Raw genomic sequence first — 25,358 nt, forward strand, 5'->3', positions numbered from 1 at the left:
GACGACTCAAAGAACATTTTTCTCTTTCTATTCAATCAATTTTTTTTACATTAAATAGAATTGGATAAACGATGAAGTCTGAACAATCTGTATTGTTTACCCAAAAAAAAAAAAAAAAAAAAAACAATCTGTGTTGCCTATAGGACTAACTCAGAAATGACAAAAGAAATAACGGATGATGTTCATGGACCACCACATGAAAAGTGTTATGATATGTCACACCTGCAATTGGGGCCAATGGGTGAAAGAATTCTAGAAAGAAGAAAGACCTGTTTTATGAAAATCAATCTCAACCGCTGTAAACTAACCTGCTTATCTTTGTTTTTCAGTCAGATTTCTATTTCAATTTCCAGTAAACAAGAACACTAGTAATAATGTGTTACATGACAATTAGTATCCCCGGATACTCCAGGTTCCTTTACTAATTTTTCTCCCTCATCTGAAGGATTAAAACGTAAGAGTCGAAATAGTGAAAGGAAATATTTCTAATGAATGTTTATTCTCTTAAAAAGAAATAAAAAATAGTATAAAAATGTCTGGTTTTTTTTCTATATCATAATCCCGTTAGTGCAACACATTTTTCATTTTTAAAGCAATCTCCACAATTTAAGAAACAGAAAAATTTTCATGCGTGGGTTTTTTCAACACCATTAGCCACGATTAAGTATATTTCAAATTCTAAACATGAAGACCAAAATACCCCTTCAAGTTATTTAATACATCATATTAATATATAATTTTAAAAAATAATAATTGATGATTAAACGTTAATTTTATATATATATATATATATATATAAAAAAAATCAAAACATAGGTAAATACATATATATATACACATATGCATTAAATAACTTAAGAGCATATAATCCGATTACTTGAGAGATATTTTGGTCTCCCTTGACAATTAAATTTGAATATACTTAAGGGCGACTAACGGTGTTAGTCAGATTAGAACCAACACGTAATATATTACACTAAGGATATCCAGCATTAGTTTATGATCCACTAAAAAGGACCCACACGTAAAAAAAAAAAAAAATTCTATAGAAAAAAAGAATATGAAAGCGAGTATATTCACAAATAGAAGAACTACTTTAACCCAAAATAAATAATAAATAAATAAATAAAAGAACTACACATCAATCCTGTTTCAATTGGTGATGAGAAGAACAGTAGTCACGACAGCTCTTGCATTGTGGGCAAGGAATCACAAACCAAGATTCAAACGGACACTGCCTCGAATTTTGAATGAGAAAAACTAGTGAATTATTCAAGAACCAAAGACAAAACTAGTGTTGTATCTCTTTACCAACTGCAGCTTACTTCTCAGGTCGCTTTGCAAATCATCGTGGTCATTTCGTATGTACAAAGAGGAAGAAGAAAGTATAAGCCCATCTGTAATTCTGGTTCCCAGTCTGCGCACAGGAAGTAAGAAAGCAGGAGACAGAAGAATGTCTTATACATAAAAGAAAAGAGAAACAACGTGAATGGAAAAATGTAAAAAATTTCGACGGCAAAAAAAAAAAAAAAAAAAAAAAAAGAGTAAAATTAGCCCATGCATTGAAAGGACCAGCTTTTTGTAGATATCAGATAATTATCCAATTCCTCTCTTCTACGTGGCTGAGTGTGACACAAATAGGACATCATTTGTACCACCAAAGACCCAAATCATTTTATGCACCAAAATGTAGGATCCCAAATGCTCCAGTTAAGTATTTTAGTATATCCTCCAAACAACTACAACTTGCTACATATTATAATCACCAACAAAAAGATCAGTGTGGCCCAATATCCTAATGTTTCAGATATATGCTAAACATATTGAAGGAAACGACAGAAAGTAAATTTTGATACAGAAATGACAATGAATGCATAAAACAAACTTACTTACCAGCTCTACAGAATTTACCATGGTTCCTTAACCCCATGCCATGGAGCAAGCATAATTAAGCACCAGCTTCCCATCAAACCCAAAATTCTGTAAAATCCGAGTGGAAGTCGTTATAATGATAGATACATGTATCATCTCATGAAATAATAAGCACAGCAGCCATCATGTTCCATGGCTAAGGTTACATTTACATAGCACTAAAAGGCGATGTGGTCTTTGTTTCTTTTAGTGATTACAAACTAATTTGTCATTCAACACAAACATCAGAAGAGAGTACATGGTGACACTACAAAAAGGGAAACAAAGCATAACACACGATGGATCTCCCAAATCTGTCCACTAGGTTTGCTATAATGCCCTTTTGAATCTTTCAGTCCAGAGAATTGTTCAACTAGGTCATTGACATTGGGAAAAAGTTGGCACTTTTTTTTAACTGGCAAGTATCAGAAGCACAAGTAATATCTAAATCCTAGGCCATATGTCTTTCAACCAGTCAACTGCTTCAGCCAACCTAAAGGAATATGAAAAGGATGATTTAGACACCAGATGAATTTCTCAGGTCCATCATGTAGTATGATTTACCGAAAGGAAAAAAAAATAAATAAATAAATAAAAGAAGCACCATTCCACGTTTAATCTTCAGCCAGTTTTGCTGCAGATTCATCATGTTCGAGGTGGCCATGTTCAATGGAGACCTTAGAATGCCCCGTATGGAGGAGTGAGTGAATTCAGATCAACGGAACTAAAAGAGTAAGGGCCAGACCTAATATGAATTTAGGAGAAGTGGATAGGAAAGAATTGCAGAGCATAGACCTTGTATCAAGTATCAACTCGAATAGAGCTAAACCCAAGGCAAGGATCCATGTGACTGACCCATTCAGTTGGATTCACACTGAGTTTCTGTTAGGAATGACATGCACAAATGCACAAATGCACACATACACTTTAATAACTAAGAACTCACATCGTACAGATCAATCACCAACTCATCTGGGTTTGGCGAAAAGGCACTATTGACATATACAAACTGCAAAGAGGGAAAAGGGTGCAAAATTACTAATGATAATGAAAAATACACAAAATCAGAAGTCATCCATCAAAAGTTCAATTACCAGTGTGTCCCTGTTAAGTTGTCGACGAAGAAAGTCGATAACTTTGCCAAATTTGTCACTTCCAGCTAGCTGCCAATTCAAAAATTATTACTACACATAGCAGCTTTATGCAGATTGAATCAATATGACATAGAGGAAGTTTTTGCTTGATTACAAACTAGTCAATTGAAATCATCAAAAAAAGATGCATAGTTAAACAAATGGTAGGATGGAACAGGTCAATATAAGAAGGGATAACCTATTGCACTCACCCATTTTTACTTCCAGCGTTACTGCACTCTAGAATCTGTGCCCATGAAGAATAGGAGATGAAAAATCTCATTCCTCTCCAGCATAATGGAGAACTCCTTGTTCTTCTCTGTGATTTACTAATTGGGCTCACTTGAAGAGAAGGCAAACACAAACTTTCTAGATCTTAAAGCCAAGATTGGCTGAAGGGCTACTGGAGACTCTATTGAGAAGGATCTCAGGCAGAAAAAGATTTGGAAACTCTATGAGGATTATTTCTCTGCAACAAGAGTTCTTCTGGTTTCTCCTGATCAGAAGCCCTAGAAGTCTGTATCCATTATCGATGGTTTTAGAAAGTTTGAAGTAAGATGAAATTAGGGGTAATGGACTGCGTATTGGAAAATTCCTGATTCTTCTCCAGCAGTGGGGCAAACTCTTTGTTCTTCTCTATGATTTCTTGTTGCTGTTTTCTATTATCCGGCTCTCCCACAACGTCATCACTTCTGCTGCAGTCTAAAGCCAGAAAAAGTAAATGTCTTGCTTTTGTTTTATCAATTTGTTCTATTCCTCCTTCTCTGTTTGTATCGCTATGAAGTGTCTTGCATTTCACTAAGTAGATTTTCTTGGTAGCAGTTAGTTTGTAATCAGATTTATTCTCTCTGGTTTGTCTTCTGTTTTGACCAAATTCATTTTCATTCATTATCTCTGTCTGCTCTTATTCAATGTTGTATGCTGCATTCATTTATTCCATGTTAATTTATTCTGTTTCATCTATTTGATGGTTTTTTATTTTGGAACTTAGGGTTGTGTTTTGGGATCCAAATATGATGCATGTCTTTGACCTTGGTACGGACTGTCTTTTAGATACCGTTGTGGATCTTTTTCTTCATTAGGTGGTTCAACTTTCTGATTTTTATGGCGTGTCATATAGTCAGATGAAAATGTAACTATTTAGACAATCAACTTTGGCATAGATCCTCATGAATAACAATTAGTCATTATATCTTATTTACCTTATGCTAGGGTGTTCCATGAAAGAAATGTGTTGCACTATGATATGGATGTGATGGAAACTAAGCCATTCCCTGGAATAAATGAGCAAGGGTAGTTTTTTAAATAGGGCAGCCTCTGTAAGAGTTGGAGCAGCAGAATATTTCACTGACAAGTAGGCAAGTGTTTTTGCACTATTAATGAGTAAATAAGCTGGCCCAAGAGTGGATGATTAGATTAGCATCCTCCAACACAAAAGAGAGTTTAGAATTGGTAGATGTAATGAAAGAAGTAGAATTAACATTGCTTGTATAACAAGATGCAGGATTTAGATGATTATAAGCTATAGTATCATGGGGATAAAAATAATAAAAATGGAGTCAGAATAATAATAGATAAATTTAAAATGAGGTCGAAGGTTTAAAAGGCTACTGATAGGGTAAAATACATCAAACTTAGATTAGGAATCGAGATATTAAGACTTATGTACCTCAAATAGGATTAGATGAAAACACCAAAATACTGTTTTGGAATCACTGATAGATTAATTTCAAGGAATTAGTCAACCAAAAAGATTATCATAGGAGCAGACCTAGATGAGCATGTCGGAAGGGATGCCAGAGGCTATGAAAGAATTCTTGGAGGACTTGGAGAATTCAAAGTTAGGGATTTTAAAAACACTAAATCACCAAAGCTGCTTCCATGCCCTTATTAGAAAGATCAGAACTGTCGCATCGATAAAAAAGAAAATTCCAATGAAACGACCTAGGGTTGTTGGAGCTTAAGAATCCGCGGTTTACAATGGCCAAATATTGAATATAATAATACGCATATGCATCTTGATTACAGAATCATACCAAAAAATAAAGAGAAAGGAAAGGGAAGACATGACAAGAAGAATCAAGAACCTTAAATTTGGCTTGCTTGAGTATGGGAGCATCACCAGTTGCTCTCAGGAGGACGACAACTGCAGATAGAACGAGAAATCAGACAAAAATTATCACCAACACCACCATCATTAAAGGTTCAAACAACTCTGCAACTCAAATTTCCCCCCACCCAATCGAAGTAACAAAATTTTCAATGAAGAGTGAGAGACTAACCTTTGCGAACCGAACTCGGAGATTCTGAAGCCATTGTTCCCGAAGTCGAAAATCGAAGTAGCCTAAACTTGTTAAAAGGAATTTCTCTCAATTCTGTATTGGGTACGTTGGACTTATTAAAATCTCAGCTTGCGCACTGAGCCTTCTTAATTGGGCCGTGTGCCTTCTTAATTGGGCCCAGGCCCGGCCCAATCTTGACAAAGGAACCATAGTGCATGGTCTGGTTCTCTTCTTTTCAAATTGCAAAGCTTTCACCTGTGCCACTTATCTCTGCATGCAATCTCACTGAAGCAGACATGATGCAGATGTCATTTTAGCATAAAACTAACCCATCTCATCTTCCTTGCCACCTAAACCAGAAATTAATGGTAATTAAGACAAACAAATGGATACCCATTTCCCTAAGCAGGAATGGTGGAGTAGTTAATTAATTAAGCCTTCCTTCTCTGGTGTACTGGTGTGAGTTGTAGATTCAGCTACAGCATATTGGTTAAATATGAATCCATGTAGTAATACAAGAGTGGTGCTAGAGTTATAACTAGGTTTTCCAGGTTCAAAATTTTCCCAACTCTCCTTTGCAGAACATAGATTAATAGATGAGGTTGAAGGGTTAAGTAGTACTCCAGTGAGATTAGATTAATTGTTAGGGAAACCCTCATATATGCAGCGGAATCAAGCATAAAATAGAGACAACAGCCGACAATTCTATTTGGTTCGGTCAAGTGACCTACATCTAAGGAAGAGTCCAGTGGACTCATGACAACATACACAACTAAATCAATATAAAGTTGGGTACAAAGGAACTTTCAAATAACATATAAAACTTCTCTAAGAAGGAACCTCAAGATCAACCAAGAAATCATGACATCACAACAAAACACCATAGAACAATCTCATTTGGTAATGCACAACAAGAACACATCCACGAATAACATGAAGCTAGATTGTAGGCTAGAACTCCATCGAAACACAGGGGAAACCAACTACCAAGCCTCAAACCAGAGAGCAAGAGAGACAAAGAAGAATCACACCTCAGAGAGAGAGAACCAAACGCAAATTACAAATGACTATTCTCAAACCCTAAACCCAAAACAGGGGTTTATATATAGCATTAGAAAGGACAACAATGCCCCTCTAGATGAAAACAAACTACAAGTGAACCACTTAAATAGAGAATGACCACTATGCCCCTGTTAAAAGAGATATTCCAACATCTTCTACCTTGACACCGATTTTGGTTGTGCACAATTACTTGAATCACAAAGAACTCATCAAAAAATAGAAAACAAAATGAGAAATTAAACAACAAGCATCTTCAACATGTTCAAAGCAATTTTGAACTTGTTAATAAGTACAACTTTAATCATAATATCAACAGAATTGATAGAGGTATTAATCTTTTGAATCTTGACTAAACCTTTGGAGATAATATCCCTAATAAAGTGCAACCTCATATCCACATATTTAGTACGTTCATGAAACATGTTATTTTTAGAGAGACAAATAGCACCTTGAGAATCACAATGTAAAGAATAATATATATTACAAAAACCAAGTTCTGCAAGGATACCCTTAAGTCAAAGAGCTTCCTTAGCAACTTCACACAAGGCAAAACCAACCAGCAATTGAGAGCAACACATCGAAGAAGACCAACAATTAAATCAATTATCATGATATATGTATGTACCATAGTATAATCACAGGATGCATTCCCTAAACGTTAAGTTCCTTGAAGAAGAGTTAAATTGAATTAGAGACCGTCGAAGGCATAAAAAAGTTAGGTTTGATGGTTGGGCTAGTTGTGTTGTACATATCTTGATGTCACTCCAGTCGAAGGCATAAAAAAGTTAGGTTTGATGGTTGGGCTAGTTGTGTTGTACATATCTTGATGTCACTCCAGTCGAATAACCCTGATCTCTTGACTAAGAGGCTATAGGTCATTGTTGATTGAGCAACTCTTTGATGGTGATTAGATGAATTTTTTTTTTTTCTTTCACGTTAACCTCTCCATTTACCAAATCTTCTAGCCGACATTGTAATCTTTACCGGTTTTTCATATGTTCTTTTTGGAGGAAAACCATTTTTTTGAAAGTAAGAAGTCTTACCGCTATCATGGAAGGTCGTCCCATATGATCTCTTATGTATTATGAGAAGAATAATTAAATTAAAGTAGGTTAGATATGATCTAAATATTTCACGTTAATATATATATATATATATATATATATATATATATATATATATATATATATATATATATATATTTTATTTTTATTTATTTATTTTTTCAATACAATGATTTCCAATCTTTAGGTAAAAAAATTCCTTACTTTTAGAAAACATCCAAAACATTTTAGATTCACACTCCTTACTATAAATGATCAATAGTGTGGAACTGAGTATAGTTGAATCGTTATGGTATAATGACATAATTAGGAGTAATGTGCTATGTTGGTTAGAAGGAGACTTGATATAACACTCTTGCTCTAAATACATCTCATAGGTCGCATGTTCCATTTTCGCATTGAAAAGATTAGAGTTGATGAGAAGATTTGGATAGCTCTGCCACCTTGTGGTGAGTGAGAGATCTTAATTGTAGTGGGTGACAACACTTTGTGCTCAAGGTGGTGGCTAAGCGGTTGAATATTCCTAGATAACTACTACTCTATTTGGTGGAGTCTAAGCAAGACTTCAATATTGCTTTCTCTTACTTAATTGAGTTTAAGTGAAAGTCTAATTAAGGAATTAAGGTTGAGGGAAAAATTAAATATTTTAAATAGAAGGGTGAAATATGAAATAGACTACTGAAAAAATTTGTATTGCATCTCCTTGCTCCCTCCCTCTCTCTCTCTGAACTCTCGGAATTTCCTGAGGAGAGAAGTTAATTATGAACCTCCATCACTATGATTCGTTGATTTGAAAGTGTAAAAACTAAGGTGAAATGCAAGAATACCTGAAAGTTGATCCCCGAGGTGCATGATTTTGAAACCATCTTCGCATAATTGTTTTAACACTAAGTAATTTTTGTTCACAGTTCACGTATTCTTCTTCATAATTTAATACAACACATGTAGCTGACTCTCCAAAAATAAAAGATAAATATAGTTACCCATTTGAGAGAGAAAGAGAGTGAACTGATTAATGTCCAGCGATAGAACTAGTGGTGATTGTTTTCTTTTCTAAGCTAGTGAAAGAGACGCTTGAAGTGAATAGTAACTCAAATGCAAAAGAAGTGGTGAGTGAAAAATAAGAGAATCATTTATATTATTTACGACCCACAGTACTACAAAAGATGGCAGAGTAAATACCAATTAAGAAACACTAAATAGAGTTGGCTACGCTTTTTATTATGACACGAGGAAGCCATTTGATCACGGATCCACTTGTTAACTCACACACACAGAGCTTTGTTTTCTACTGTTCTTGAAAAGTTTAACAATGTCATAGTTAAGTTAGGGAACCGATCTTGCTCATTGTTCTCTTAACCACTCATCATCAGAATCTAGAAAAGAAGCTAACGACTGGAGATCAGAACCTACATTTTGTTGAATGCAATTGTTTCCGGTCCAATCTTTCAGCATTTCATCATCTGGGTAGGGTAGAGGTTCATGATCAGAACATGGCGAAAGCTCCTTACTCTCACTGTTGTTGTTGATGTTGCAGTCAAGCCCTCCTTCTATACCAATCCCAACATCGAAATGGCAGAGTTGAGTGAAGTCAGTATCTAATAGAAGATCATTGAAGCAAAAATCTCCCACATTTATATCCAACATATCATCTGGGTTATCTCCAGAAGTTGGAATGAAGAACGCCTCTGATGAACCTTCCTGACTAATTTGGCAGTTCACATTGTGTTCTTCGTTCATATAGGCTCGTGGGTCTAGTTCTTGAGGAGGTAGAATCACCCTGTTACATCTCAATGCCTTAGTTCGGATTACTCGTGACTCAATGTTCGGAGAAGAAGCTGGTGGTGGTGGTGGTAGCAGTGATGATGCTTCCATGGCTGACTTCTTCTTGTCTTTAGAGGAATTGCAGATTTGGTTAGGAGACCAAGTGTTCGACATGGTGCCTTGCACTTTCTTTCTCAAAGTTGTATTCCAGTAGTTCTTGATTTCATTGTCTGTTCGCTCTGGAAGTCTTCCGGCAATGAGTGACCATCTGGGTAAACATGGAATGGTTAGTTTTGAATGGAAATTAATTTGACTCTGAGAAAATGAAAGAGAAGAAGAAGAAGGGATTGAACCTGTTTCCTAAGAGCTTATGAAGTCTGATTATGAGTTCCTCTTCATCGTGGGTTATGTTCCCTCTCTTGATACCTGGCCTTAGATAATTCAGCCAACGAAGCCTGCAACTCTTCCCACATCTATTGAGACCTGCATGTATGAATTCAACATTTCAGTATCTGATTCACTACTGCCCCAAAAACAAAACCAAACTTGTAGTAGTTGTTCTATATTTACCTGCTTTCTTTGGAAGATTTGTCCATTTCCCTTCACCATGGATTTTAATGTAATCTTTCAAGATTTTATCTTCAAGAGCAGTCCAAGCTCCTCTGTTCAATCCCACCTTGGAACAGCAAGGATTTCTCCCCATGTATAAAGACTAGACTGTCAATCTGTTCAGGAAAGATATACACGGGGTCAACTTACTTTGGTTGGAACAAGTGAGACCTCTGAAGTGAGAGTCAGTGATTCTCATGAACTGGTTTCATAGTCTGCAACTGGGAAGGCTGTGAGAAGACCATACTTCATTGGAGACAACGTGTCTGAAATTAAATGACTTTGAAATTCTGAAAGAGGTTTAAGTCATTAATGATGTGACGCTGGCTAGGGGACCATTCCCTTTACTAATTTTTTTTTTGGGTTGGGGGTTAAAGAACTGTTTTATTCAAACGAGAAAACATGAATTGTTATTTACAGTAGTCCTATTGCCTGTAGCTAAAGGTGGAAATTATGCCATATATGTAAGAAAGAATCCAACTGTGTGAAATCAAATAATTAGGGTGTAGATGTAAATAAAATTTTGCTTTTTACAGTTAAAGGATTTTCATTTATAAAAAATGGTTTATTATTTTATAAATTTGTAAAAATAAAATTTTAAATCTCAACCTCAACAGTTGCCTGGGGATCGAGAACACCAGAGAAGTTCTCTTGCTTACTACCAGAGAAGGACTTGCAGTGTCGGAGCTCAGGGAAAAAGTAGGAAGAAGAAGAGGGTTTGTTATGTTATGGTCATTACAAAAACCACTGTCAATGGCAAAAGACCCCTTGAATATGGTTTTGAGGGTAGAAATGGGGATGGAGTTGGAAGAAGAAGCAGATGGGTTGTTCTTGTTCCCTCTGCGGGTCGCTGAATCTAAATCTTCAAGGTATTCACCCAAGGATAAGGGGCAAAAGCTAGTGAATTTCTTTGCTGGGTGATGCGCAAAAGTTGATTCTTAAAGAATCAAACTAGGGCTTGAAAAATCAAATTCAAAAAAATGTTAATCCACAATAAGGTATGAGAGAATTTTTTTTATTCTTGAAGTTTAACCCTTTGAGGAAAGAAATGACAGTTGGAAGAAGAAGCAGATGGGCTGTTGTTTTGTTTCATGGTTCGAAAGAATAAAAGCAAATCAAAACTTGCAAGCAAATGTGAAAAAGAAAACAAAAGAACATTTTGTTTCATGGTTCAATTGTGAGGAGATAAATCAAATATTGGGGGTATTTGTGAGGTTTTGATGAAGAAACACTCATGGGTTTGGTTGTAGAGAATCTAATGAAAGGTTTCCATTTTTTTTTCTTTTCTGTTATCCTTTCCTTAATCTACTGAGGTTGCAAGAGATGGAGGAAGTGAAACAAAGAAGAAATTTGGGGAAAATATACGATTGAATGGTTCTATAACTTTTCCCCTTTTTTGGGAGAATGGTTTTGCAACTATTCTTTTCTTTTTACTATATTATATCTTATTATCTTTCAACCATTAAAGGTGGAAACCACCAATGCAACTTTAATGTTGGTTTTGCAAGTTTTTAGAAATCATTAATATCTGCAACTTATATGATATATGGCAGTAATCAACAAAGCGGAGTTTGAAGGATTTTTGGAGTCGATTAGATTTAGGGATTTGTTTTTGCAAATCTATAAAATAATAAACTTTTTTTGTAAATAAAAATCTTTTAGATGTAAAAAGAAAAGATTATTTACATCCATACCATAATTATTTGATTTAACACCGTTGATGATTTCTTATACACATGGTACAATCCCCACCTTTAGCTGCAGATAGCAATAGTTGCTGCAAGTAAAAATCCAGGAAACATGGGTACAAAATTTCTGCAACCAAGGAATGGAAAGTGGCCAAACAGTTGCAGCTGAAACAGACCATCCAGACTAGGAAATCTTCTACAACATTAGCTTTCCTAAAAATGACAAGAAATTTACAAGAGATAAAACAGAGATAAAAATTATTGATTCTTGAGTTCAAACTGATATACAAATCAACCGAGATTAGGGAAAAACCTGGCCTTGAGTTTTTATTCTTCAGTTGGGCTAATAAAGAGAGAAGATGCTGTCACAAACTCGAATCTTAAGTTTCTCTGATTAATACTTTTTCATCGATCAGTGCGTGATTTGGAGAGGATTCAAGGTTTAGTTGCCCAAAAGAGAGACAAAGACTACATTATGATGATTTGCGGCTAATTCTTTGATTAAGAACCTTGGGGTTTTAAAGATGGTGGAAGAGCTGTTATGGGTCTGGCATCAAATGAAGGAGAATGGGATTGATTGAGCCTAGCTAGCTTGTTCCCTTGTAATTTTCCGATGGTTGGCAAGTCGAGCATTTTGCTGATGCCCAAACTGAGTAATTGAGTGGTCGTCATACTAGTCATCTTGCTCAAAAAAGTAATTTTGCCAAGGAAGTTTTCTTGTAAAGTTAATAAAAATTAAGTGAAGTTTGGTAAAAAAATCAAAATTTTATTTTCCTTTACCTATGGAAAAAAATGGTCATTTTAATTTCAAAGTTTACAAAAAATTCAACTATGAATAACTTGATATTTTGAAAAAATCAAAAGTTTACATTAAAAAATTTAGGCCAAATTTAAGTGAGTGCCATAAAAAGTACTCTTGCATTGGACAGTTGTGTGCTCTTTGGTCTGGGCATGAGTCATACTGGCTTCTGTGGACTATATTAGGCCTCCGGTGGGGCTTTGCGACGGGGCCAGTGCTTGCGTTGGTAGTGCACAGGACTAATGCTTGCATAGGTCGCACTCGATAAAAAGTCCGAACATTGCGTAGCGGGGGGCGCTAAGTCGCCTACTGCATCCCCTCTTTTTTCTACCCAAAAAAAAAAGGGTACTCTGTCTTTCTTATTAATGGCCCCAAGGTAATACTCCTTGCCAACTTAAAACACCCTCTTGTGTTTCATATGTTAATTATTAACTTTTGTCGTATAGAGTAATTTATATGACCTCCTAACCACCTACATACATTAACTAGCATATGTATCTCTATATTAACGACCCCAAGGGTATGAGGGGTCGGACAAGACATCATGTTTCATTACGTAATAATTCTTGCCAACTTAAAACACCCTCCATGTTTCATATGTTATAGTTTTTATGAATCAATTCATATTCTTAACTTTTGTATAGAGTTATTTATGAGGCCTCCTAACCAATTACATACATTAATTAGCCTTTGTATCTTCCATATCAATGACCCTAACAGTATGAGGGGTCGGACAAAATGCCACGTTTTCTTAGGTAATAGTCCTTGTCAACTTAAAGTACCTTCTTGTGTTTCATGTCCTATAGTTTTTGTGATCAATGTTCTTGACTTTTGTATACAGTGATTTATGATGCTTCCTAACCAACTACATACATTAACTAGTCAATATCAAGCTATCATATGTTAGGGTTAAGATTTAAGCACAAGGTTGCTTAAGCATTACACTTTGAGTATCTAGATTGGAATACCCAGACCGCTGCTTTTTAAATACTGAGTTCTATTGGTAATTGAACTCTCCTACAAAGGCCCATTACACTGTTAAATCGTAACTAATCTGATGTCTCATATTAGAACATAAGTTGAGTATAACTCAAATACCTCAACAATAAGTTGGGTATAACTTGAGTACCTCAACATCAACATACAATAACAACAATGTCAGTAAATTAATCAAATTAATCAATCGGTGTCCAGTTATATTTGAATATGAGACACATTTTGATTTTCATCACAAACATTGAGAAGGACTAGGTATCTTTCATGTGAATGAACCCAAAGGTATGAGAGGTCACAACAGGATGTCAAGTTTCTCTAGATACTAGTCCCTTGCCAATTCAGAGTATCCTCTCGTGGTTCATTTTATATAAAGAAAAAGAATGTAACAAGAAAAATCATGAAAAGGAATGATTTTTCATCGCCAAGACTTAAATCAAATTTTTTTTACCCATAATCTATTTCTAGTATACAAACTAAACAGAAATTAAGTTCATATGAATTAATAAATCAAAATTAACATGACTAGACCCAACTAACTTAGAGGTACGTTTTTAGGTGAAATTAAAAATTTTAATTAATTATAGGTCACTTAGACCATTTAGATACAAATGAAAAAAATAAAAATTGTACGAAGAACATTTAGATAATCATAAAACTTAACTTTTTAAGACTATTATTCCTCTGCTTTAATTTTATTTCTTTTGGGTACAAAGGTGCTTTTATATGTAGGGGACAGAGATATTACATATACCGCTGTGACCTCTCCACTGAGAGTCAAGTCCCTAACCATCCTACTACTGTTCCATTGGCTTCCTTTGCTTTATTGTTCAAGTAAAAACAATTGATTTCCTTAAATTATTGCTTTTTTGGAAATCAATTGCTTTTACTTAAATTATTACCAGGTAATTAAGCCGAGGATTTATACATAATGACTATAGTTACGTGGACACTTTGAAACTTCTCGATTGGATTTAAATTTTTTTTTTTAAATTAATGTGTAGGTATATATCTTAAAGGTGTCAATCGGTACGGTTTTGATAATTCAATATGGTACTAACTTTGAAACCGAAAACTAGAACTTTACCTTACTGAATTTTTCCGATACAGTACAGTTTTGATATTTGCAAAAATGGTTTAGTACGATTTCAGTATTAAATCGGTGAGGGAAAACTGTTTAAGCACGGTATCTAATGCGGCACAATTTTGGTACGAACAAACATTTGTCACTTTTGTTATAAGTTCATAAGATTCTAATGAAATTGCGATCAAACAATCGATAAAATCTGATATTAACTAAGATAAAACAAGTAAATCTAATAAGAGGAGTGAAAGACGAAATGAAAGATTGAAACAAAGAATTAGGGAAATGGTAAAGATAAAGTGTTTTAATTATAAAATTATATTTATATCCCTTAATTTAATACTGTATCAATTCGGTACAGTTTCGGTACATACCGACAGTATGAGTACCTGAAATCGGTATATTTCTATTGCTATCTAAGGGCCACATGGAGATACCTGTAGCAGCCGAAAAAGGTTCTCAATTTAGGGATACCAAGTTTCGGTTTAGGCTCAACAGTTTTGAGCTAAAGCACCAAGCTTAAACACAAACCATTAGCAAATGTAGTTTCGGTCCAATTTCCATTTGGTGCAGTTTGAGTCTGGTTGATTAAGGGTATGTACTCAGGTTGGGTAAAGTTTTAAAACCATTAATAACCCATTTTCAAATCATTATAACTCGTTTCAAATAAAAATTAAATGCAGGGTTGGTAGAGTGTGGTAAGATCCATACTTCTCAGTAGAGAGGTTATGGGTTCGACCCTTGTGGACTACAAAGCTCCCTTTGAAGATGTAATCGAGGTGCGTGTAAGCTGGCCCGAATGAACCTTAGACACCAACACAAATTTTTTTTTTTAACTCCCAATGCTTTCGTACCATTTTTTCGCGCTTGGGGGAAAATAAATGTTCAATCATTCTTGCCAACAGCTAAGGTGGGGGTGATTTTTGGCAAAGGAAGGTAGGGGGCAGTTGTCACTGGCAAAGGGAGGGAGTGGGCGGTTCATAGCTGAGGTGGTGGGCAATTTTTGGAAAGGTACAGGTAGAAGATGGGTGAAGGAACACAAGGATTGGGTATGGGAGGATACTAAATAGAAAATAATTATGTTATTTTATCCACTGAGGGCAATATAATTATTTTTCATGTGACTTAATAGAATCTTGGATGAAAGTCTAACCTTCTGCAAATTATAATTTAAGTCACTAAAGTGACTTAGTAAAAGTTTCACCCCATTATAGGGTGCAACCAAAAATCCTCAAAATAAAACCATACAAGTCATGAAAGGTAGATAAGGTATGTATAACAAAGGGGTTGCTTCTTCTTTCCATTATTTTATAAAGAGGAACAGTTATTTAATTTCTTTTATTTAAATACCAACCCAGATCCCACCTTGGGATAATTCATTCTGGTTTGAAAATTGATTTCCATGGTTGAATGGTAAGTAACCCCCTATAATTCCAACCGTTCAGAGCCAAAAGCAAACAAAGTAGAGAGAACCCAAAATTGTTAACATGTCTACTTCATCTTTCCTCGATGAATTAAGCAACATCTCCATGCATTCATGTCAAATTTAAAACAAACCAAAACCAGGTCATTTTCATTCTGCATGATAATATCTCCGGACTTTTGGAGAGAACCAACATGACATGCAACACGTTTTAATTCCTTCTCTCTATGCTCAAGACAAGTTCAGGAAGTGAAGGGGACCATGAGCAGCTAGCTTCTCAGGTTTCAATGTTTTTTTAATGATTCTCAGAGTGGAAATTGGAGAAAACTAAAGAACACACACTAGAACACATGAGATCATGAAAGACAAGCGCAAGTCAAGAGTAGGTTAGGTAAATAGCCATCCAGTCAAGAACAGTAGATGAGTTCATGGGCTAGCTTCTTCCCACCTTCCCCACCAGAAGTGGAGTCAGCTTTGACTGGCTGAGTGGTGGTTGGCGGTTAATTAGTGGGTGGTGGTTGTTTAAGCTGGTTAGGCCAGTAAGCCCCCTCGATCATGAGCTCACATTTACTGACTTCTGGTATTGGAAGTCCACAGGGCCACCTTTGTTGCAGAAAGTAAAAAGGGCACTTGATGAGCAAGTATGTTTCTAGGTCTCTCTCTAACTGGGACAAAACGTGTGGTCCTGAGTCTGATAAGGATGAAAATGAATTTGGCCTTCAAAGAAAGCTTTGTCTTTGAATCTTGATGTGGAGATCATCGAGTGTCATTAATTTAAGGGATCTACGTGGATTTGGACCATCGATGCATGCATGGATGCATTATTACGGGTTGGTGAAAAAGAGTACACACGGACACAGTTCACAGTTGCAGGCCATCTGTAACAAGTAATGCAGAAAAGGAATGAATATCAATCAAGATTGATTAGGTGTTCCCATAGCCACGGTGTAACTGTTGTTCATGAGTAAATAGTTTGGTACTTAGATCGGTAAAGATAACGCGTGGGGTAATATTTTTCACAGTAATGATGAAAATGAGATAATCTGGACCAAGACCATATAATGTATATGCTACCAAGTCAGAGTCATTTACCTTGTCATTGATTACCGATAAGGAATCAACGATGGACTTAATTTTGTGAAGATGGTCCATAATTGTGTTCATTCCTTAATTGATCATCTGCAATTCACTACGAAGATAAGTCCTTCCAGCAATGGATTGTTGTTGGAAGAGTGGTGCAAGAGCATCCCATACATCCTTCGTGAGAAGAAAGAGACGGTGTGAGGGTGGCATTCACTAAAACAAAAAAGCGCATATAACAGCAAAATTTTCCGCAGTAAAATGTAAAGAAATCCGAGTAATAGTCTATAGCTACAGATTACATGCGGTTTACTATCTGTAATAGTCTATAACCGCAGAATTTTCCCCAATAAGGAATGAGATAGATTTTGGCAATATTGGTTAGTACTTACGTTAGTATGTGTGGAGAGAGATCCAAATTATACATAAATTATAGATCCCACATCTAAAGAGGTAGTTCATGTACCCCATGAAAGGTAAAGGTTTCGTGTTTCCACCTATAGCATGCATGTGGGTAGTTGATTTAGATTTAATTCGACTTGATAACAAAAAATTTGGGCTTGATAAACTCTACATTGATCACAAGCTCGATCTAGGAGGCAAAGGAAATATTCTATCGACGGAAAAGGGAGGATCTTTGGTTTAATTAATGATTCTCAATGGAGAATGTCGAATTTTTGTTTGTTATTGATATCACCCGAGCACTTCTTAGGAGGCAAAATGTGGCAAGAGATAGATCTAATGGTTCGCCCTTATAAGATAGTTGTAGAACCTACCTCTTGTCATGTACATGTTGCATTTTGAGAGCCACAAAAGTATCAAAAAAGAATTCAAGGGTTGATACCTTTCTAATCCAACATTGCTGAAGTCCCCCCAAACCCAACAAGATGGTGAACATTGAGTAGCATGAACAACCAGATTGTATAATTTTTAATCGATGCTTGCAAAACTCCTTGATCATTCTTGATTGTGATTGATTATGAATATTTGTCGTATAAACCTATACAAGAACGTGTATGATACATGTTGGACACCTTAGCGGTGGTGTACCAAATCTTTCTCCGAGGATTGGGCATCTGACCAATTATCAGGAATCTAGAACATAAGCTAATCATAGAGCTAGACACAATAATTTAACTATTCTATTCCAAGAAAGATGGAGAGAGGGGATGATACATGATGACAAGAAAGTAAGGGTGTAAATGGACCGGATTCAGATTGGATAGTGGTAATACCATATCCGCATCCTATTATATTCAGACGGGTTCAAATAATATCCTATTGATTTTCAGACAGATTCAATTGGATTCAGATGATAATTGGAGAGTTATTTTCTTAAGTAGATTCTTCTAAATGGGTATGAATACAGATTGAATACAAATTTTTGCCTACCCATTTACATCTCTACCATTTTATTTGTGAGTGTTAGGTTTGAAATTTAAGAATTTAGCAACTTTAGTAGCTATTTTAGTAGAAAATCTAGAAAAATAGTCACATATCATAGATAAAAAAATGTAAAAAATAAAAATAATAAATTTAAATAAGTAATTTAATCAGATAATTTTATTGGACGAATAATAATCGGTAAGAAAGTGGTATACCATATTTGCATCCTATTAGTAATCGGACGGATTTGGATACCCTAAACGGATGCGGATGCGAATTCGAAAGCGGATTTTAGTTATCCATTTACACCCCTACAAGAAAGAAGCTCCGAAACAAATGAGAGGGTGTGAGAAAGTGATAGAGTGAAAGAGATGGAGATTTTTGAGCCTCTCTCCATCTCTTGTTCTTTCTTCGTCTCTCATTCTCATATCTCATTGACATTTTACATTTTGATGTTGTCAATTAAGAATGGATCATCACTCTTTCAATGCTGAAATTCACAATTTTTTTCAGAACAAAATCCTTCGTGTAAAAATGAAATGGGGCAAGAATAAAAAAAAAATTTTACTCGTATCCCTGCAACTATAATGTAGGGTTTCGTTTAAATGAAATCACAGATTGACAATTTCCTATGAATTGAAGAAAAAGATGTTGCGAATAATAAAAAAAACTAACTAGTTTAATAGAATCCTTACAAATTATATTACATAAGTTAGATTTAGATCACAAATCTAAGGATGAGCAAAAACACATAAAAATATACCATGTCGATAAGAATAAAGCTGTCATTTTCGTATCAATGGGAAGAAACAAGAAGAAGCTTTGTAATTTAATGAAAATATAACAATATTTGACCACGCAGCAGCATGACGATTCAAAGAACATTTTGTCTTTCTATTCAATCAATTTTTTTAAATTAAATAGAATTGGATGAACGATGAATTCTGAATCATCTGTATTGCCTACAAGACAAACTCAGAAATGACAAAAGAAATAACGGGATGATTTTCATGGACCACCACATGAGAAGTGTTATGATATGTCACACCTGCATTTGGGAACGAACATGTAACATAATTTTTAGAAAAGAAGAAAGAATTGTTTTTGAAAATTATTCTCAGCAACCCCTGTAAACTAAACTGATTATCTTTGATACGTACCGTTTGATGTTCTTATACCTCAGAGGTGATGAGACCTCTACCCTATATGTGTGGTGGCTTATAGTCCCTCCCCACTGGGCCCCATTGGGCCCCATTGGTTGGGCTGATGAGGTGTGTTGGGTTGGACTTATTAAAACCTCATCTTACACACTGAGCCTTCTTAATTGGGTCCAGGCCCGGCCCAATCTTGACAATGGAACCCTAGACCTAGTGCATGGTCTGGTTTCATCTCTGCATGCAATCTCTACTAAAGCAGACATGATACAGATGTCATTTTATCATAAAACTAAACCATCATCTCATCTCCCTTGCCATCCAAACCAGAAATGAATGGTAATTAAGACAAACAAATGAATACCCATTTCCCTTAGCAGGAATGGTGGAGTAGTTAATTAATTAAGCCTTCCTTCTCTGGTGTACTGGTGTGAGTTATAGACTCAGCTACAGCATACAGTAATACAAGAGTGGTGCTAGAGTTATAACTAGGTTTTCCAGGTTCAAAATTTTCCCAACTTTCCTTTGCAGAGCTTGAAGGGTCAAGTAGTTATCCAGTAAGATTAGGTTAATTGATAAATGAGAAACTAGTGTTTGATGGGATCGAGAGAGACGAGAATGGGTGATTTCCTACTTATAATAATAACATATATATCTCTGAACTGTAAGGTTTTTAAGAAACAAAGCCCAAGAAGTAGCCTTATGTATTCTCCCTTATTTAATTGTTTGGGTAGTTAAATTTGCTTGGCTTTGCGTGTAAAGCTTCCTATATTAATAAGTTAATGTAAGCGATTCAAATGTCTTGAGGATGAGATAGAATAAATTAAGCTGACAAAAGAGAGAACCCAAGAGAAAGTAAGCCAAGACATGCTTGTGCCTCTCTAATATCTAGCAAGTAGCAAGAGCTAATGGCCCACCTTGTAAAGTGAACAGTAAGTGTTGCTTTTGTCTTTCTTCTTCTCCTGATTTGTCTGCGATTCTCATAGAATGGAAATTGATTAGGAGTGAAGGTTGTCAAATAGGATTTCTATTCTCTTTTCCACTGATTTAACAATTGTTATAATCAGTTGGTGGCCACAGTTTAACAGGTGATCGCTGTCAGAAACTACTTAATTCCTGTGGTTCATTATAAGTACTTCACCAAGTCGGCAGCACAAGATAAGAGAGAAGAGAGAAGAGACCCTTCATGATAACCATGAATCGCCATCATCTCAAACGTCAATTAGAGAGATCGAGCCAATGGTTTCTTGGGGTAATTAAGGATCCAATTCTGTTTTCTAGTCATTATTCATAGTCCCTTGTTTGTTTCCACCCAAAAAGACAGCAAATCCTGCAAAGAAGTGTTCTATTTTTCCATAAGTACTTCAAGAGAAATTAAAGAAATCCAGACCATATGTCACATACATATCAAGTTAGTTAAATCAATTACCATGATGTATTTATGTACCATAGTCTAATCATTGGATGAATTGTGTTGTAGTCTAATCAAAAAGTTAGGATGGTTGAGCTAGATGTGTTGTAGTACACATCAGGGTATCACTCCAGTCAAACCCTAAGAGGCGTTGGTTATTTTCGACTAAACAACTCTTTCACGACAATTGGGTAAAAATTTTACATCATGTTAACCTTCTCCATTTACCACATCTTCAATCTACCCAACAATGTAATATTTATGAATTTTTCATATATTCTTTTTCATGGAAAACCATTTTTTTAAATATAAAAACTCCTAGTGCTGTCATGAAAGCTCCATTATGTCCCATATGAACTCATTATGTATTATGAGAAGAATAATTAAATTAAATGAGGTCAGATATGATCTAGATATTCTATATATATATATATAAAAATATATTTTTCAATACAATCGTTATTTCCAAATCTTTAGGTTCAAAGAAGTTTCAGGCTATGAGATTGACCAATTAACATCCAAAACATTTGAGATTTTGTGAGATAAACATGGTGATATGATCATTAAATATGTCGTTACATTTGGAAAAACACAAGATTGCACTGGATCTCTTGGTATAGAATGTATAAATCAAAATAGAACGGTGATCTTAATTTTGGAGACCCTTACCAAACTCTCTATTTACTAAAAGTTCCTAAAAGACTCTGAAACAATCAATCCTCTATATGGGATAGATTGATGAAAAGTATAAATTTTCCCCTCGTTTTTGGTAGGTTTCAACATTAAATTCTTGAAAACGGAACCACTTGTTTTGACAAATTGAACGAAAATTAAACACCAGAGTAGGTAGGTGGTGAATAAATATTGTATCCTCAGCTACTCAACTTATCTCAAGACAGCTAGTGACCAAATTAAATGTCACAAACATTTCGTTTCTTAACTTTCCAATCCCATTTAGAGGTCAAGTTGCTCAAAGTCTCTATAAACGCATAAAAGCAACCACTTTCTCTTGTTGATTTAATGTTTCATTTGTCTTCTATTCCTGATTTCCTTTTCTGTACGCAGGTGTGTATAACTAAAGCCTTCTTTGTTTATCTAGCTGGGTTCATCTATGTTAAAGCTGTAGCACCAGAGATGATAAATTAAGAAAGAGAATATATATAAGAGGACATTCCATCCTGAAGTGGATATATAGAAAGAATTAGGCTACCACATATTCTAGAAGGATTTACTATGTATGCCAACCATGATAATCAATATTCAAGCCAACCATGATAAATCAATATTCTAGTAACCTTTCCTTTTGACTCCAACCCCCATTCGCCACTTTATCAAGTATCATGATCAGCAACAACAGAGACATGTTGAGAAGGTGGGGAGTAATAATCTAATCCAAAACCCTAATGCATGAGCAAGCTAGAGTGATCTTTATAAAAAAAATATAAGCTTACCAACTAGGCTGATCATGTGAACTCATATTTCTATCAACTCTCAAAAAGAGAAATGGATTAAATCCAAAACTTTGAAAGCATTAGGTCTAGAAAAGTCCTCAAAAATATACTGGACATTACCCAACAGATTCGATAATGCTAGAGGAGACTTCAAATGTGAGTCAGGCTGGCTTTAAATTTAACTATTTTCTTTGTGATTTTCTTAATTTTTTTTGGTTTGGGGTGTTTTCAATCCGTTGATGGCATAACCGAAGGTAGATAAAAATTCCAGTAATTATGTTAACTTTTCATACATTTTTTTCATAGTTTAATTCAACATATGTACTTGACTTTCTGGAAAAAATAAAAGACAAAAATTATGATCCCTTTGAGAGATCTAGAAAGAGATTGAATTGATTAATGAACTAGTGGTGATTTTTTTATTCTTTTGTAAGCTGGTGAAAGAGATGGTGAAGTGAATAGTAACTCAAATACAAAATTGACAAGTGGTGAATGAAAAATAAGAGAATCTATTATTATTCACAACTAGAATACAGAAGATGGCAGAGTGAATGCAAATTAAGAAACGCTAAATAGGATTGGCTACTTGGATACACTTTTATTATTACACAAAGGAAGCCATTTGATCAGGGATCCATTATTAACTCACACACACACATACAGAGACGTTCTTGGACAGTTGAACAGTGTCATTGTTAAAGTTAGGGAACCGATCTTGCTCTGGTCATTGTTCTCTTAACCAGTCATCATCAGAATCTAAAAAGGAAGCTAACGACCGGAGATCAGAACCTGCATCTGGTTGAATGCAATTGTTTCCGGTCCAATCTTTCAGCATTTCATCATCTGGGTAGGGTAGAGGTTCAAGATCAGAACATGGCGAAAGCTCCTTACTCGCACTGTTGTTGTTGATGTTGCAGTCAAGCCCTCCTTCTGTACCATTCCCACCATCTAAATGGCAGAGTTGAGTGAGGTCAGTATCAAATAGAAGATCCTTGAAGCAGAAATCTCCCACATTTATATCCAACATATCATCTGGGTTATCTCCAGAAGTTGGAATGAAGAACGCTTCTGATGAACCTTCCTGACTAATTTGGCAGTTCACATTGTGTTCTTCGTTCATATAGGCTACTGGGTCTAGTTCTTGAGGTGGTAGAATCACCCTGTTACATCTCAATGCCTTGGTTCGGATTACTCGTGACTCCATGTTCGGAGAAGGAGCTGCTGCTGCTGGTGGTGGTGGTGGTGGTAGCAGTGATGATGCTTCCATGGCTGACTTCTTCTTGTCTTTAGAGGAATTGCAGATTTGGTTAGGAGACCAAGTGTTCAACATGGTACCTTGCACTTTCTTTCCCAAAGTTGTATTCCAGTAGTTCTTGATTTCATTGTCTGTTCGCCCTGGAAGTCTTCCGGCAATTAGTGACCATCTGGGAAAACATGAAATGGGTTAGTTTTGAGTGGAAATTAATTGGATTCTGAGAAAGTAATAGAGAAGAAGAAGGTATTGAATTGAACCTGTTTCCTAAGAGCTTATGAAGTCTGACGATGAGCTCCTCTTCATCATGGGTTATGTTCCCTCTCTTGATATCAGGCCTTAGATAATTGAGCCAACGAAGCCTGCAACTCTTCCCACATCTCTTGAGACCTGCATGTATGAATTCAACATTTCAGTATCCGATCCACTACTGCCCCAAAAACAAAACCAAACTTGTAGTAGTTGTTCTATATTTACCTGCTTTCTTTGGAAGATTTCTCCATTTCCCTTCACCATGGATTCTAATGTAATCTTTCAATATCTTATCTTCAAGAGCAGTCCAAGCTCCTCTGTTCAAACCCACCTTGGAACAGCAAGGGCTCCTCCCCATCGTTTAAGACTAGACTGTCGATCTGTTCAGCAAAGATCTATACACTTGGGTCACCTTTACTTTGGTTGGAACAACTGAGAACTCTGAAGTGAGAGTCCGTGATTCTCATGAACTTGAACTGGGGATTTTATAGTCCCCAACTGGGAAGGCTGTGAGGAGACCCTATTTCATTGGAGACAACGTGTCTGAAATTATATGCCTTTGGAAATTCTGAAAGAGTCAAATTTTGATCATCTAGGCTGTTTTGGGGACCATTCACTAGTATGCTCTTCATTTTTAATAATTTCAAAACAATTAATAAAATGATGTTTGATTGATTTGATAAGGCGTGTTAGAATCTCCTTTCGATTTTTCTATTAACAAAACCCCCTAAAAAATAAAAAATTCAAAATAAAAATTGATAGATCTTTACATCATCCACCCTTCACCCCTTTCTTAAATTATTGATTCTTTCTTAAACTAACTTTCTCCGCAGACTCTTGAAGGTTGGTTGTAGCACCTGATGCCCACTAGCTCATAGATCTCTCCTAACCTCTTCTCCCAAAAAAAACACAAAAAAAAATCTCTCCCAACCTCCACCTCTCAAACTTTCCAATTTCGTAAGAATGGAGAAATTTTGAAAAAAAATTATACCTAAATTTTCAATCTAACTACTCTTGGATTTATGTCAATTCTATGATTACATGGATACAATTATATTAGATTTGAATGAAAACCACCCAATTTTCATTTAAAGCAATGAAAAGTACTATGTATCTTCTGTATTGATGACCCCAAGGGTATGAGGGTCAGACAATACATAACATCCCTTCAGGCTTGTTTGATTACGTGAGTCTGGAGATTTCAAAAATCTAGAGATTTCATATTTATGGAGTCATCCTGAAAAAGAATGTATGGAGACATGGTTCAAATATTTAGTACTTCTATAGTATGGTGAAATATCTGGATTTCACCTCATACCCATAAATCTACATATTCACGTTTTTAGTGTAAAAAGATGAATACTTAAATTTCATGAATCTATGGATTTACACAATCAAACCGGTATAAATCTCCCATTTGTGAATAGCCTCTTAATTTCTTTTTTCTTGAGTAGAAATACCCTCTCAAGTTTCATATTTTACAGTTTTTATGTATTGTTATATGAAAGTTCATATAAAGTTATTTATGATGCTTCGTAACCAAATTTTATATGTCAACTG

At 35.4% G+C, this 25,358-nt stretch overlaps 3 protein-coding genes across 3 annotated transcripts; all 3 read right to left on the minus strand.

Moving 5' to 3' along the window:
* Positions 1–1,032: 1,032 nt before the first annotated feature.
* On the minus strand, positions 1,033–5,409 carry LOC149021517 (ubiquitin-like protein ATG12). The gene is made up of 6 exons (XM_089149746.1): positions 5,327–5,409; positions 5,132–5,190; positions 3,006–3,074; positions 2,858–2,920; positions 1,894–1,980; positions 1,033–1,417 (listed from the first exon to the last, which is right to left on the minus strand). Exons 1-5 carry the CDS (start codon positions 5,358–5,360, stop codon positions 1,921–1,923), a joined length of 285 nt encoding a protein of 94 aa, XP_089005872.1. The 5' UTR covers positions 5,361–5,409; the 3' UTR covers positions 1,033–1,417; positions 1,894–1,920.
* A 3,254-nt stretch (positions 5,410–8,663) lies between these two features.
* LOC149021518 (transcription factor MYB123-like) lies at positions 8,664–10,135 on the minus strand. Its single transcript, XM_089147135.1, has 3 exons — positions 9,787–10,135; positions 9,570–9,699; positions 8,664–9,484 (listed from the first exon to the last, which is right to left on the minus strand). Exons 1-3 carry the CDS (start codon positions 9,917–9,919, stop codon positions 8,797–8,799), a joined length of 951 nt encoding a protein of 316 aa, XP_089003261.1. The 5' UTR covers positions 9,920–10,135; the 3' UTR covers positions 8,664–8,796.
* A 12,598-nt stretch (positions 10,136–22,733) lies between these two features.
* LOC149021519 (transcription factor MYB123-like) lies at positions 22,734–24,318 on the minus strand. The gene is made up of 3 exons (XM_089147136.1): positions 24,024–24,318; positions 23,807–23,936; positions 22,734–23,718 (listed from the first exon to the last, which is right to left on the minus strand). The coding sequence occupies exons 1-3, from the start codon at positions 24,154–24,156 to the stop codon at positions 23,019–23,021; spliced, it is 963 nt and encodes a 320-aa protein (XP_089003262.1). The 5' UTR covers positions 24,157–24,318; the 3' UTR covers positions 22,734–23,018.
* Positions 24,319–25,358: the final 1,040 nt, after the last annotated feature.

Source organism: Hakea prostrata, chromosome 3 (assembly GCF_041222555.1).
Source record: "Hakea prostrata isolate BN-2017 chromosome 3, UWA_Hpros_2, whole genome shotgun sequence".
Classification (NCBI taxonomy): Eukaryota; Viridiplantae; Streptophyta; class Magnoliopsida; order Proteales; family Proteaceae; genus Hakea; species Hakea prostrata.

Excerpts from the sequence above, each read along its gene's own strand:
- LOC149021517 (XM_089149746.1), bottom strand. The coding sequence starts at position 5,360 with ATGGCTTCAGAATCTCCGAGTTCGGTTCGCAAAG. Across the intron at positions 5,191-5,326 it reads TCCGAGTTCGGTTCGCAAAG|TTGTCGTCCTCCTGAGAGCA; the intron begins GTTAGTCTCTCA and ends TTCTATCTGCAG. Across the intron at positions 1,981-2,857 it reads TGGTGATTGATCTGTACGAT|AATTTTGGGTTTGATGGGAA; the intron begins GTGAGTTCTTAG and ends CGGATTTTACAG.
- LOC149021518 (XM_089147135.1), bottom strand. The coding sequence starts at position 9,919 with ATGGGGAGAAATCCTTGCTGTTCCAAGGTGGGATTGAACAGAGGAGCT. Across the intron at positions 9,700-9,786 it reads AAATCTTCCAAAGAAAGCAG|GTCTCAATAGATGTGGGAAG; the intron begins GTAAATATAGAA and ends TCATACATGCAG. Across the intron at positions 9,485-9,569 it reads CATAAGCTCTTAGGAAACAG|ATGGTCACTCATTGCCGGAA; the intron begins GTTCAATCCCTT and ends ATGTTTACCCAG.
- LOC149021519 (XM_089147136.1), bottom strand. The coding sequence starts at position 24,156 with ATGGGGAGGAGCCCTTGCTGTTCCAAGGTGGGTTTGAACAGAGGAGCT. Across the intron at positions 23,937-24,023 it reads AAATCTTCCAAAGAAAGCAG|GTCTCAAGAGATGTGGGAAG; the intron begins GTAAATATAGAA and ends TCATACATGCAG. Across the intron at positions 23,719-23,806 it reads CATAAGCTCTTAGGAAACAG|ATGGTCACTAATTGCCGGAA; the intron begins GTTCAATTCAAT and ends ATGTTTTCCCAG.